Source organism: Anser brachyrhynchus (assembly GCF_964034855.1).
Source record: "Anser brachyrhynchus genome assembly, chromosome: 4".
NCBI classification, from domain to species: domain Eukaryota; kingdom Metazoa; phylum Chordata; class Aves; order Anseriformes; family Anatidae; genus Anser; species Anser brachyrhynchus.
In genome coordinates, this window is record NC_137698.1 from 37768989 (window position 1) to 37783781 (window position 14793).

Sequence of the window (14793 nt, forward strand, 5' to 3'; positions counted from 1 at the left end):
TCAGAGCTTGCTGTTAGTTGACTGGTTTGCAATTGACTATCACAATGTTCTGTACCATATGGTGCTACTAAGGTATCTGTTGCCTTGATCTAGAAATTATTCAGGATCTCTAAACCACCTCTTATAATTATGTTGAAATTAAGCTTCAAAAACTGTAATCCATCTGAACTTGAGCAGTTTTAAGTTTTAACTCTTGCTTTGTTACGAAATATTTTATGGTACGTTTAGTGTGCTTCAGATAAGGGTTTGACACCAGCATGAATTATTTTGCTTCTTGGGCAAGGAGCAAGTTGGAACCAGAGACAGTTGAGCAAATGTGAAATTAAAGTTCTTTGGGTGTGGCCTGGGATACTAGCTGATCAGTGCTCATTCTAATGCTTGTTTTGTATATTTGCATGTGAAGATTTTTTTTTTCCTGTATGTTCTCACAGATGAGACTTACTAGTGGGAATGCTTGTAAAATGCAAACAGAGCAAAAAATGTTTACTCGATGTATTTACAGCAGTGTTGGCCAGGAGTAAAATTCAAATGGACACTTTTTACTCTCAACCGAAACTCTTCCCCCTTTTTCCACTCATAAGAGTTGAGGATGAGTTTGAGTGCAAGAGAAATAAGCTGAGGATGACTGCCTAATGATTAAAGCCCTTTCCTGGGTGGGCTGGCCCCGAGTTCTGGAGTCTCTTCAGAGGACAGTGGCTGTGCCCTTGACCCAAAGTGAGTGACAATTTAATGTAAAATACAGAAATTGCCTTTCAGATTCCTACCCAGGTCCCCTCTACCCCTGCTGGCAATAACTCTTCCTTTCTTTCTGTGTTTGTTTGTTTTTCTAATCAAGGTGGGATGTCTTCAAAAGAAAGATTTGAAGGTCTACTTGTATGCACTTTCTCTTGAGTGATAATTGATGAATTTCTGTGGTTTGTAGCTGCTAAAGTAGAGGTATGCAGAACGATAAACCTGGATCCGACCTGCATCTGACCTCTTTCTGGTCCAGTGCTTTTACTGAATTAAAAGGGGACACTGGCACCATTTCTCCTTCAGCCTTCCCGCTGGGTGTGTTGTGAAAGAAATCAGTGGTGATGTTTTTGTGGAGTGTGGACTAGCAGCTGTGCCCTGCCACTACCTGCCAGCCTGAGACTGTCAAGATAGGTGCGGGGTTTGCAAATTTTGACAGGGCCTGAGATGGGCTCAGAGATGCTCAGCATCGTGAATGCAACTGGGACATGCCCAGAAGTTGACCTGTGGGCATGTAGGGACCTCTTGCAGTTGAAAGCTTAAATATCTGGAGACTTTCAATGCCTCCAGAGTTAGGCAGCAGGTGTGTGAAGGCTTAGAGTACTCTGTTGAAAACCCACTTGTGGCCGTCTGGCTTTTTGTGAGTTTTCTCTTGACTTCTTGCTGTCACTTTTTGCAGTTGGTGTTTTCTAATCTTTAGCCCAGTCGGCAAAACACTTAGTGAAGAGTTCTCTGGAGATTTCCTCCTATCTCTTTCCTCGTGTTTTGTTCTGTTTGAAGATAGTCACCTTATAATTCCAAAAGGGTTTAGATAATTAAGGAGACAAATAGCAAAGAAATCATTTACAGATTACAGTAGTTATGTAGTTCGTGCACAACAAGAGTTGTGCAGAATGGTAATAACTAAACAGCCATGAAACAATTGGGTTTTGCTAGGCCAATAATTATTAACAGAACCTTTTAAAATTACTCAAAGCACCATAGCTCTTCTATGGTTCTTAATGGTACTGCACTGTGTTAACTGAACATTTGTCTTTCAAATGGCAGTTGTTAAATACATCTCTAAATATGCCTATAGAAATAATTGCGATAATACTTTCATGTTATAAAACATCTCCCAGTGGACTTTTTTTTAATCCTCATATGTGGGAACAGAAGTTCTATAAAAAGAAAAATATCTAATTAATCAAAGACTGAAGTCATCCTCCCCTTTTGAACACATTAGTTATAGATGTACTTATTTTTGGAAGTTTTGAAATGCATGTTCTACAGTGAGATTTGACTTGAAAATGAAGTCCCCCTGTGGGCCATGGTAGAATGGGAATTATATTCGAAGCGCTGCAAACCCCACATGATGCTGGATGCAGCATGGCTGCTGTGGCTGTTACAAGCACACCAGGCTATCTGAGGTGCTTGGAAGGACTTGGTTCAAAACAAACAAAATACTTAAAAAATGTTTTTCTTCATGGTTTTGCTCGCCCCCTCTGATAATAAAGTTTCTAGTACTGTTATGGACACTTAAATTTTTGTGATTAACCATGTTTTAAGTGTGGTTCTTCCCAGCTATGTGAAGTATAAAGCTGAAATGAGATAAATTGAACTAAATGAAAAAAAAAAGCCTGAATATCTTGTGAAATATTGTTTAGATGCTCAAAACAAGTTAGAGCTGACAACTTAATCAGACATCCTCTCTGTTGTATTTAAGATTGATTTCTGAGGGTTTGGATGAGAACGGGTTTTCATTGTGATGAACTCAGAAGAATTTGGTCTTAATATTGTTTGAACACCAGAATTCTTAACACCTGGTAAGGTGAGGATTGTTGGCTGTAGAGACTCTGAATGAACTTACTTTAAAACTAAAATGGGCTAGCAGTCTTCTCGACTTTAAGATGAGTGTGCTCCCATTGTGGTGAAGAGCAGCAATACCTACTTCATTCTGGATTAAAATTTCAGATCCACAGGAGATAACTCTACAGAGACACATGAAGATTCTTTTAACCCTTAATTAATATTTCTTCATACATTTATTATGTAACATTATTATTTGAAGAATAAATGAATATGGTATTCACTAGCAGTTTCTTGTGGGCTAAAGGGCTATGGCTGCATAGCTGGTTTCCAGATAATTCATGAGAGAGCTGGCTTCAGGAAAGTTTATGTGAAAGAGGCGTCCTTTATGGTAGCCACTGAAAGTGCGCTATTGCTTAGGTGTACTCATGTCAATATCAACATCATCTACCTTGGGTGTTCACAGTAGTGTACTTGTGGGATCCTAAGGTCTTGCACAGGCTGTACAATGTCCTTAGGAAGCAGGTTGGATCAGTCTGTGCTGAAGTCTGGTTTCCTGTAGCTTGATTTCTATTTAGAATTGAGTGTTTCTCAGTTAATTAAAGCTCCATTGAGCAGTTGTGTTCTGTACTGTAGTGAAGAAGCTCACTAAAAGACTTCATGTTGTTTTCCAAGTACTTTCTGAAGGTTGCTGTCTGCCATAGTCGCTGGACTCTGTGTTGCTTGATTGCAGTGCTTTATTTTGGAAGGGAAGCTTCTTTATTTACCAAGCCTGAACATACATCGTAAGGATGCATGTGAAGACATGGATTTAGAGTAAGGATAAAGAACAGCTGCATTTTCTTTATATATTAGGGGGAAAAGATTCTCTCTACAGCATTGTAAAGTAATACTGTGCACTGAGGATCAAAACCACACAATGTTTCATTTGACAACTGGTATAGCACTGTATTAATGCTTATGTCAAAGTAAGCCATGTACGCTGCTATAATAAAAAGAGATGGGGCTGACTGAAAACTTCCCATGAAAGAGATTTGGTACCTTGTTTCTTTTAATATTCTGGTAGTGTTGCTGATATATTTTTGTGAATTTATAAATTTCTGCGAAGATGGAGAAAGTTAGGAATGAGCAGAATCTATTTTATTTACAAAATCTGGGAGAAGTTGTAACAGGTTAGAGACACTTGCTGTGAGCTTACAGTATAAAGAAATTCATAGTTAAAATAAAAAAGGAAGTCTCTGTATTATTTGCTGTTCTTCTAATGCTTCAGCTGGTGCTTAAACTTGTAATCACTATTTTTAGGATAGTGGGAAATCTGAAATTACAGCAAGTTTACTTTTTTTTTTTAAACTTAATTAGATACTTGATATGACAATATTGGGAAAAGGTGAAAGGGGAAGTGGTATTTAACTCTGTTTCCCAGACATTTGAACATTTCTGTGGCATTCTAAAATGCCAACAATGCCAAAATAAATTTCAGCCTTAGAATAGCAGTGGATTCTTATCAAAATAGATTTTGATATGAAATATACTTCGGAATGTAGTTATGCATAGCAATTTTTTTTGTCTTCAAGCATTTTTTTTCCCCTTTCCTCATTACTATCACCAGAGAACTGAAGTCACCTTCAGGGCAGAGCAAAAACACTGTTAATAGACTGTGCCGTGATCAGAATAGCTTTGGACAGAAGGTATAGATGATAACTAAAAACCTAAAACATGAGAAAAAACTCTGCTTTGCTGGCTCTAGACTACTACAGCATTTGAGAACTATACTGTTATATGCACAGTGTGCTTAATAAGGAAATGTAATATTTTTTGAAACAATTACGCTTTTATAACTGAATATGGCACTGTATGAAAAAGGTACTCTTGAGTTTCCAAAGTTAAAGGTGATGAAAAATACAGATCCAGAGCAGTTTATTCTCTGCTTCATGACTTAAGAAACCAGCTGTTCTGAGCAAAGCTAGAAAATGACTTCTGTGACCTTGCCAGTGTGTAGATGAGTCTAGAACACAGAGGTAGCAGAAGTCAGTTACAAACGACTGTAAATCCAGCTGGAGGTGTGCGATTGCTAGCAGTGTGTGTGTTGGAGCAGATCATCTAACAAGTTAGTAACGGATTAACTGCACGACCCAAATGTAAGTCGCACAGAATGGGTGGTTAACACAAGTAATCATGCTCTCCCTTCTTCAGTGACAATACAACGCCTGTGAGCTATACGTTGATCCAGTCAGCCAGATTCCTGAGTTTCTTGCATCTATGATGATTATGCTCTATAAATAACTGGAGTTGTCTAGGCTGAATGGTAAGGAAGGAGTATGAAAAAAGGCCTGCTCTAACACGTCAGAAGAATTGAAACCCACGCTCAGGAAATGACTATTATTGCTGCTGGTATCAGCAGTGTGAAGTTATGGTCTAAGCCCTGGCATTTATTTTAGCTTTTTGGAGAAAGTAGGATACGGTTCAAAAGTTCCATACTTGATGCTCTATTCCACCATGAAACTTAGAGTAAAACACAAAATACAAACTGACATTTCTCTAGTACTGCAAAACCCGGAGTGGGCAGATCTTGTCCTGAAATTCAACACTTCAGGTATTCAGTGATAATTCCAACCGGTCTTATCATTTCCTATGCAAATGGCTTGAGTACAGCTTGCATCTTGACTCCTGGGCATGATCACTTATCCTATCAGCATACAGCGCTTTCTCCCAGCAGCCCTTGATTCTATCTTATTTCAATGATTCCTGAATAATTGTATTCAATAAGCTGCAAATTAGGTGGGTAATGGTTGATGTTTTTCTACATAGCATAGTGAGATATTACTTACAGTGAGTATTGCTAATATTGTTTTGATTTTTTTAAACCTGTATTTGTAGAAATTTCATAGATATCTTTGTTTTGTCTAATACAACTTTCTCATCATCTTTTTTCCTTGGACTGTTGGTAGAAATTTTATTCCCACTGTTAATTACAAGCATCCATGAAGGATACTTAACTGTATTATGTATGTGCATTTCCTTGTGATGCAGCTAGGTTACTTTAGGAACCAGCTGTACATTGCAGAGAACAGATAGGTGTTTTATTTTCGTACACAAGGCTCTCACTCCCAGAGACAGGAAATGTGATCTTAGAGCTTTTTTTTTTTAGGTAAAAATCAATGGAGCTCTACTTGAATGCATGATCCAAATACCATCTTCATTTCTATAGACACTCCTTCCTTAATACTCAGGGTTATGCTGTGAATTTCACTGGGAGTCCACATGGCAAATTGCTGTGGGAGTAACTTCTTCGTAGTGTGGGTGTCTGTTCTTTCTAATCCCTAGGTAGAGGTGTTCTTACCCACCAGTAAACTGAAGCATTGTTGCTGGCACATAAACCGGATAACCAGTTAGTAGTATTTATGATTACGAAAAAAAAAAAAAAAAACCAAACTAATTGTGGGACACTAGCTGATGAGGTGGTCATTAACACCATTCTGAGTTAATAGCAGTCCTCAAACACTTGCCTCGGTTGCTTTCAGGCATGTTTTGAGGTACAGAGGACGCATTTCTCTCCTGTTCTTTTCCCTCTTGCAGTTGCCTTTACAATCCTAAATCAAATATGGCCAAAGTTTTCCTGTAGATTCAGAAATTGGATTATTCTGGGATTATTCTGAAGCCTTTGTGTGCCTGGCTGGAGGTATCTTCTCACCAACCTTGGTTAGCGGTGTGTGTTCAGTGGAGGCTGGAGCAGCGGCTTTGCAGGCATTCTTCTCTTATACCACCCCCGGGGTGGAGGAAAATAAAATGTACACTTCACTGTTACACGTTGCACAAGTCTGATTGTGCAGTGCTCTTAGTTAATGTGTCCTTTTGCCCACTAAGGAATCGCTGCACCTCAGTTAATTAGTCTATAAAGACAGGCTGTACGTTACTATTTATAAACTAAGTTGCTTTGGGATAGTAATGCGGCTGTAATACCAGTGAAATGGAAAAAAAATAATTGAACATGATGTTCACATATATATGTCTATGTGAGACACAGGCTTCTCCCATGCCACTTATCTTCAGATCCTGCTGATCTTCTGTTCCAAGTGCATACAAAATAGCATGCTGTGGAGAAAACGGGGATAGTGGTTAATTCCTCTCCCTTGGCAGCCCCTTGGCATCTGTCTGGGTTTGGAAAATGGGAAGGAATGAAGTCATGGGAAATTGGGTTGTTTCTGCCACTGGTTAGAGAAAAAGCTACCTCACTAATTACAATGTTGGATAATACACGGACTCTGTGAATCCCTAGATTGGTAAGACGTTCACCAATGTGTTGTTATTTCCCCCACTGTCCAACATGTACAAACATTGCAAAGTCAATGCTATTTCCCAATTTTTGGTCTAGTCCTTGGCTTCTCTCCCAAACAACTCCGAGCAGAGTATGTCTGTCTTTGTCTCTGCCCACGTAGCTTGTTCCAGCTGCTGGAGCTTTTTCAGTTCTGGGAGATGCTGCATCTGCGCATTTCTCTGCCAGATTCATTTCTTCTGGCTCCAGTGGACTCACTGCTTGGAGCCATGTTGAACACCTGGTCAGAATCATTGTAGTTTCAGGGAAGGTAGCTGAGTAATTTCCAGACTATTTCTCCTTTAGTGCTCCCTTTCTCCTTTAGTATATATTTTTTAGACTTTCTCCCCTGTTCTCTGTTCTATACCAGTAACGTTTTCAGAAAATTCTCCCTCCACCATGTCTTTGTCACTAAAAACATGAAGCAAGGTTCTGCTGCTTGCAGCATAGTTCGGTTCTGGCCAAGCAGTAACCACTTATTCCCTCGTGTTGTCTTTGCATGCGTTGTGCACACAGGTGGAGAAGGATGAAGAATGCAGCTAGCAGCATGCAGTGTGCATCATGAAGGACTTGCGTGAGGGATATCAGGGAAATATTGCACAGGGTAGAAGTCAGGAAGTAAACATCTTCTTACCCAGCTTGTGTTTACTGCACACGCAGCTTGTATGCGTGGTAGCAGAGCGTGCGTGACAATGTATAGGCATGAGTGGTAGAGAAGGAGCACTTGTTTACTGGGATTTGTGAATAATTTTGTAGCCTTAATCATAGAACAGCTACAGCAGTGAAAATGAAACAGTAACTAATATTCACTTTGCTTTTATTCTTTAGAAATAAGTGTTGAATGATACCAATGATTAAATGTTTTATGATTTAAGGTATTTTAAATGGTAAGACAGTTTTATACGTAGACCATAGCATTTTGCACAATACATAAACATATATTTGAAAATGTATTCCAGAATGCAGTTTCCATTCAGCCTTGCATCTTGTTCCACACGTAGTGATTCCCTTGCTGTCTTTTTCCTTCTTTTTCTTTGTCACATAGAGGAATGGTTTCTTCCTGCTAGCTTAACTTGTTCTTTGTTGATACGAAAACATAAATTATTCCTAATGCAGTTCTTCCTTAAACATTCGTTGTACACTGGTAGGCTCAGCCGAGATGGGATCACCAGGGGAATGGATGACTCAGGCTTTTACACACTGAGTCAACAGTCACAATGAGTAGATTCATATAACTTTGGCATGTAAGTACAAGCTGTCACTTCAGTTCCTTGAGTTTTGTTGATGAGTTTTTCCAGAATTAATTCAAGCATAGTGAAGTATTGAAAAGTAGTGTGACCTAAGTATATGGTCTGCTTGGATGTAGGTTATAGTGTGAAGTATATTAATGTTAGGTTACCTGCTTTCACTGTGTTAAGAAAACAGCCTGGCTCTGCATTTCATGTTTGTATTTTCATCCGTTACATTTTGAATAACTTGTCAGTCACATTCAACAGATCTATTTAAATTCAGAGCGTCCAGCTTGTGTTTTATTGCACAGCCATGTAATGTTAAACCTGTGCAAAGAGTGTTGCCTGTTTCTTTGGGAAGACTTAAGATTGTCAGAGGTGTTGCCTGTAAAATAGTTCAAGGGGCAATAATTCCAAGCGGGGCTGTATAACTAACCAGGATGTGAGTAAGATACAACAAACTTCTCCTATTCTTTGGTATCAGCTAAGAAGAAGCCCTTACGTTTTGTTAAACATGTCATTCGGGGCATTTTTAAGGGAAGTGATGTGCTGTAGTGCCCAAACTGACACATTCTGTGTCACTCCAAATCTTCTGTTCTCTGCCAGTGACAATCTTATTGAGGATCTTCTCTGACTGAAGGGTGGCTGTGAGCAGCAGTAGCCCCATGTCACAGTAGGCACAAATAACTGTCAGCACAGTAAATGAGTGTTTCATTTTATTTCATTTATCTTTCTGCACTGGGGGCTCCTAGAGACTTGTGATACTTTGTACTGATCCTCCCAACTGGAGGTATGCAGATGAATTATTTTCATGTCAACTGTATCCAGTAAAATTCCAGATCATGTTGCTGGGCTGCCTGTTTACGAGGAAATGATTTACTGACTGGGTTTCCTTACAGTCATAGAAATGAATGGTCTCCTGTGCTCAGATATTGCCAAGATGGTGACCACTTAGTACAGCCTTCTTCCTATCTTTTAAAGTTTTTCATAAGCATAAAAGCCTGTACAAATAGGCTGATAGAAAACTTAGTCCTATCTGGTTAATGTTTTTGAGATATCCCACAGGTAAATCAAGCTTTCATTTGTTGAGGGATTTACCTTTGTTCACCATGCACTAGTACTTTTTACAAGACTTCAGCTGTAGGGTTCTTGCTAGAGCCTCTGTATTTTTTTTTTTTTCCCCACAAAGTTTGGCTTTTTCTGTGTTTATCTTCTTATATATTCCTGTCATCTTTGGAGGTCCACTGAAATGTGAGCTTGCTAGCCTTCCTTTGTGATGGCTGTGGAAAATCTGACTGAATGTTTGTTGGTGTTCCAGGTTCTGGTAGTGAACATCAGCTCTCTTGTTGTTCCTTTGAAACAGCACGTCCTAATGCACTGCCTTCTGAAAGCAGGATTACAGAGTGGAATAGCCATTTAAGGATTGGATGGTGGTGTAAGACCAGGATTTCAGGTGCCAATGGCTGCAGGTGGAAGTTCTGATGATTTGGTACCAATTCATTATGCCAGGTGTGTTTGCTGGCAGACTCTCATTTCAAGGTCTTGCGATGAGCTTCAGAAAGGCTATAGTTCAAAGTGGCAGGTGTCTGCCCAACCTTTTGTGTTTTAAGTGCTTTTTAGTAAATATACTGAAATAATTCTGCTGGTCCTATCAGATGTTACTGATATTTAGAGTATTTTCAAAAATATGGTGAGCCTTAGAGGTAAAGAATCGCTTGCTATTCAAGTCTGGTGCTACTTCATGAAGACTCCATCGTGCACAAACCTTTATTGTTATCCTACTTTTACCGCCAAATTATGATAAGGTTGGTTTGAGACTCGACAGATTTCATTGGAAATTTGTGCGAAAGCAGAAACTTCAAAATATTCCATGAAGGTTAGATTTAAGTGGAAGGTTGGATTTAACTGTTTTCTTGTTCTCTTTTAAACCCATTATGGAAGAGTAGGGAAAAAAAAACCACCTTTGGACAGTTTTTTTATTTAATTCTCAATCAGCAGGTGCAAGCCCAAAGGGGGAAAAAAAAGTACAAACCAAGCTGAGTTGGCCTTTTGTGTGCATCAGAGATTTCCTTGCCTTCTCATCAGACCAGGTTTGCTTACTGTGAGGATAATCTGCCTCACCTTTAGAAAGTTAAAGGTCAGCTGTACTTGAGGAAGCCCCTGGTTGGCAGTGACTCCTAGAAAATGTCCCTAGCTATTTCTTGACAATTAGCCTCTCCGAAACCATAGGCTTTTCTTTTCTTCCCCCAGGATTCTAGGATCCCAGAGTAGTTTTACGCAATGCAGAAAACACTGGATAAATCTTGTTGCAGTATTCACTGTTGTGTGTTCGTTACTGAATGTAAGGTGGATGGGTTTTGCTTTTGAGCCAATGCCCTGTTAGTACATGTCCTCTATGCAAAGCAATTAATTGTGCTTTTGTTTCTTCCCCCTCCTTTTTTCTTCTTTGGTGCTTTCACCCTCCTCCCTTCCCCCTCCCCCCCCCCCCCTCTTTTTTTTCTTCTAGAAGACTTTGAGGTATTTTAGTCTGAGTGAACTTGACCTATATGACTATAAGTCCAGGTTAAGAACGGATTATTAAACAAGAATGGGATTGCTCCATATTTATCAAGTAAAATGAGTTTTAATGGTGATGTCATATAGCCAGAGTACAACTACACTTTTCATGTATATGCCAGTCACTGGCAAGAGTTGGTTATTTTGCTGTCTGCTTTTAGGTATGTAGATTTTTTTCTCTGTTAGTTCTAGTAAAAACTTGGTAATGTGGTGTCAGACTATATAAACCAGTCTAATGACTGATAGCATTTAACTGGTTTAGAATGTCTTTCAAGTGGCCATATACTGTGAGAATTGACAGAAAAGAGATGATCATTTCAGGCTGCTAAGATTTTGAGGCAAATCAAATGAATGCTTATGTAAAATTACCCACTATCCCAACGTGTGCGAGTGTGTGGGTATGTGCGCGCGCATTCATATACTGGAGCTGATGAGCCTCTGGCAGGGAGCTTTGCAGAAGCTGTGAGTATTTTTAGTGGAAACGAAATCTCAGTTGAGTTCTGCAGCATGTGACTTCCTATTTCTGTAAGTTACTTCCAAGGTACTTCCTCTGTTAAATCGGCTTGTCTCTGGAGATTTGATCTGGAGCTAGTGTGGTCTGCTTTGTCCTGTGCCTGTGGCAGAGTTTTCCCAGAGTTTTCTTTTGAGTATTTTATTTTTCTTTTGTACTGTCTCCAGCATGCAAGGGTCTAGTGGCTGCTACCCGTGATCGGAAGCTGAATACGTTTATACAAGTCTCAGTGGTACATCCAGCAGAGCACATTTTGACGAGGTATTCAAGCACTGAAATCGTGGAGGTGAGAGTCTTTCTTATCCAATTAACATGTTGATTAATGAATTGCTTGCTTTTTTCTTTAGAAAGTGAATGAGAAATAAAGTAAGTTAGTGCATAGTCTTAAGTAAGGCAAGCACACTCTGGCTGTTAACAGGGCATACCTAGGAGTGTTCTGTAGTTCTTGGCATTTGACCAGGACAAACAGTTAGAAATGAACTTGCCTTTTCATGAAAGCTCTGTTTTTCCAAGCAGAGACACAGAAAATACTCCGCTTCTTCACGCATGGGTCTACACTGAACAGGGAGTAGTTGCTCTTGAAAGGGCAAGACTATGCAAAATAAAGCTAAATTAAATGTGAAGTGTATGGAATGTATTTTTAAATTACAGAAGAATGTAGGCACGTTATGTAGTCTTATTCTTTGTTTTTTGGTTTATTTTTTCTCTTTTGGAAAGTTGACATTTTTGCAACTTGAAAAATATTAGCCTACTATTAGAAAAGTGTGTATGTTACGTTTGAATTCATATAAAATAATTAGTAACTTGAATTGCATATTACAGCACAAGTTGTCTCAGGCTGTTTCATCAGTGTCACAAACAGCAAAAACTGTTTACATGGAAAATTGTTTAAGTCTGAGCAGACAATGTAGGTGTAACTTGCTTGATTTACTGGAGAGATTCATTAAGAACAGAGAAGTCTTATTGTAAATACACACCTGAACTTACTTTACCGAGGGCTTGTTTTAACTTAAACACAGTGAGAATATTTCATGAGCTCTTTGTGATCTTCATTCCATGTAACTACTAATTAAATGGTTATAGCTGCAGCCACCAACCGTCCTGAAACTGCTTAATTCAAATATCTTGTATGTGATCAGTACGTTTCATTGCAGACTGTCTGGAATGATGTTCTGTGGAAGATAGAATAGTGTTGTGTTTTTTTTTTTTTTATAGAAGTGCATGCATTTCCTAACATGATCTCCTGATACAGGACGCGTTTGAGGGCATGAGTAAACCCATCAATTTCTGTCAAGGCTCTTGGCTTCTTTCATAGTCAAGCTTTGGGGGAGGAGGAGGCAGGGGCACAGGAAAGCTATTTTTGGCAAGTGAAATTATGTTCATCATGCTAAAAACTTTATTTCACTTATTAGAGAATTTAAGGATACTAGTCTAGTAACCTTTGGGAGGGTTTTTTGGTTATAATTGAATGTGAAGTTACAGGCAAAGATTTTACATGATCAATTTAATTGTTTGTATATTTGAAATTATGATACAGTAACTTCTTAGTACAGCCTTCAGATGTGATCCTAATGTTACAAAACGTAGGAACATTGTCTTAGTCTATTACTATCCAAAGAAAGGAATTGTAACCCCTCAAAAAAATCAGTATCCTTAATGTAATACACGGTTTCTGTAGCATTTCTATAGACATTTTATTGTGACTTAGTTTACACAAAAACAATTAAAAAATGTTATTTATGAGTTTAAATTAATGTATATCTTGAAATACTTTCTGAAAGTATCACAGGACACTGCTTATTAGAGATCATTATTTCAGATATTGATACCTGCAGACTGAACTGTTTGATGGCGTGCTGCTGAACTCTGTTTCAGAAGCACTCAAATTCTTTTCAACTGTGAAAAAATTTTGAAGTTGTCCAGTGTGTTATTCGTTTTGGGTAACACTGGGATTTCTACAGCAGAGAGAGATGAACAACTAACTACTTTTAAGGAGCTCACTGTTTCTGTACGTGCACCCCTAATGGCATGGTACATACTGCACAGCTGTTACCTTACTGAATATTTACTTGTGTTACGCAGGGAACAAGAGATCCACTGTTTTTGACTGGTGTGACATTCCCACCGGAGTACCCCATCTATGAGGAGACGAAAATAAAACTAACAGTCTACGATGTCAAAGATAAATCTCAAGGCACGGTGAGTATTTTACTTCATTTTTTGCAAAATCTTATTGAGGATTTAAGTTTCTCACTGTGGTGTTCTTCAGCTTTCTTTAGCAGGCTTGAATACTAGAGAAATGAGCATGTATAGAATTGGTTTTGCTCTTCTCTTGTACCTAAAACGTGCTTTTTGTTACCATGTTAGAGAATAGAGAAAGAGGACCATGCGCTTAAAACGGACCCTTTGCTATTGTTTCATTGGTTGCATGAATCAGAACATGTTTCTGGCAAATGAAAGATTACTTCTGTGTGCTTTTTGATGGCAGAGAACATACAGAATAGACTGAGATAACACCAAGTTTTCAGAAATATCTTTCTTGATCATATTTTACTTTTATGACAAAACCAGGTTAATAATAGAGCCTGTAACATGATGTTTGAGGGGGATGGTCATTTTTGACTTTAACCTCTTGGGTGGTGATACCTGCAACTCTACTATGACTCCTGCTATTACTGATTCTTAAGGGTCCAAAATTATCTGTGTCCACTACCAAGGGTGAATCATTTGGATTCCAATGTAATACATTTTTGGTTTCAATGTCAGCTTCTTACACTGAGAAACAGTTATTTCAGATGATACGTGGAGGTCAGTGAGACTATTTGAGTGATTTAAGTGTCAGACATAGACCTTGTGCCATTTTATGTGCTCCGGGTGATCTAGGACAGACTTAAAGAACTCGAAGATATGATAGGACCTATGAGAGAATTGTGGTTTTTGTCTGACAGCTGGACTCCAGCTGATAGACGTTAGAAGCAGCCCTTGAAACCTGTATTTAATTAGCTGAATTGCTATTAATGTATCTGTAATTGTCCCCCAATTTGATTAAAGACTATATGAGCTCATGTCATGCCTGTGTATGCATTCATTATCCATAAGAAGGAAATTGAAGGCGTAACTTCTGACTGTCTTTGAACTGCTTATGTGAGTGAAGTTCTGTTTAGAGGACCTCTATTTTTTTAAGATAGAAAACAGTTGATATGTTTGTTTAAATTTTAGATTCACAAGCAAACAGGTTCGCTCTGTCTCCTCGTTCTTCTCTTTAATGGGAGTCTGTGGAGTATTTTAGCTGTAGAATGTGGATTTCTTTCAACTTAAAGACTACAGTATTTTTTCTGTTAGAAGTAACTGGGGAGGGGGAGTGTACACTTTTCAGAATGAGAGTGACTTAATTTTTGGTTATGGTTTAGACTATAGGGGCTAAAAATTGTATCTGCTGTTTCTTCAATAGAATTGTCACCTATGGACAGATACAGGAGTTAAGTGAGAGTGTCCCATCCCTTCCAGTTCTTAAGCTATTGTGACTGACTGCATGATGGATAATAATATCCTATCTCTAAGGGCAAAAAAGTGGACTTGATTTGTAGACCTATCCCTGTACTTTTCTTCTAGGCATATACTGTCTATTCTACAGGACAAATTACATATGAAAGATCTAGTCTAGA

At 38.6% G+C, this 14793-nt stretch overlaps 1 protein-coding gene across 24 annotated transcripts in view; it reads left to right on the forward strand.

The window, feature by feature from the left end:
• INPP4B (inositol polyphosphate-4-phosphatase type II B) overlaps positions 1-14793 on the forward strand; it is a 304962-nt gene that overhangs the window by 129997 nt on the left and 160172 nt on the right. For all 24 annotated transcript variants that reach the window (XM_080590944.1, XM_080590935.1, XM_080590949.1 and 21 more), the window contains 2 exons: positions 11296-11414; positions 13211-13327. In XM_080590944.1, the coding sequence (XP_080447070.1) occupies positions 11296-11414; positions 13211-13327 (236 nt within the window). The remainder of the gene's footprint in view (positions 1-11295; positions 11415-13210; positions 13328-14793) is intronic.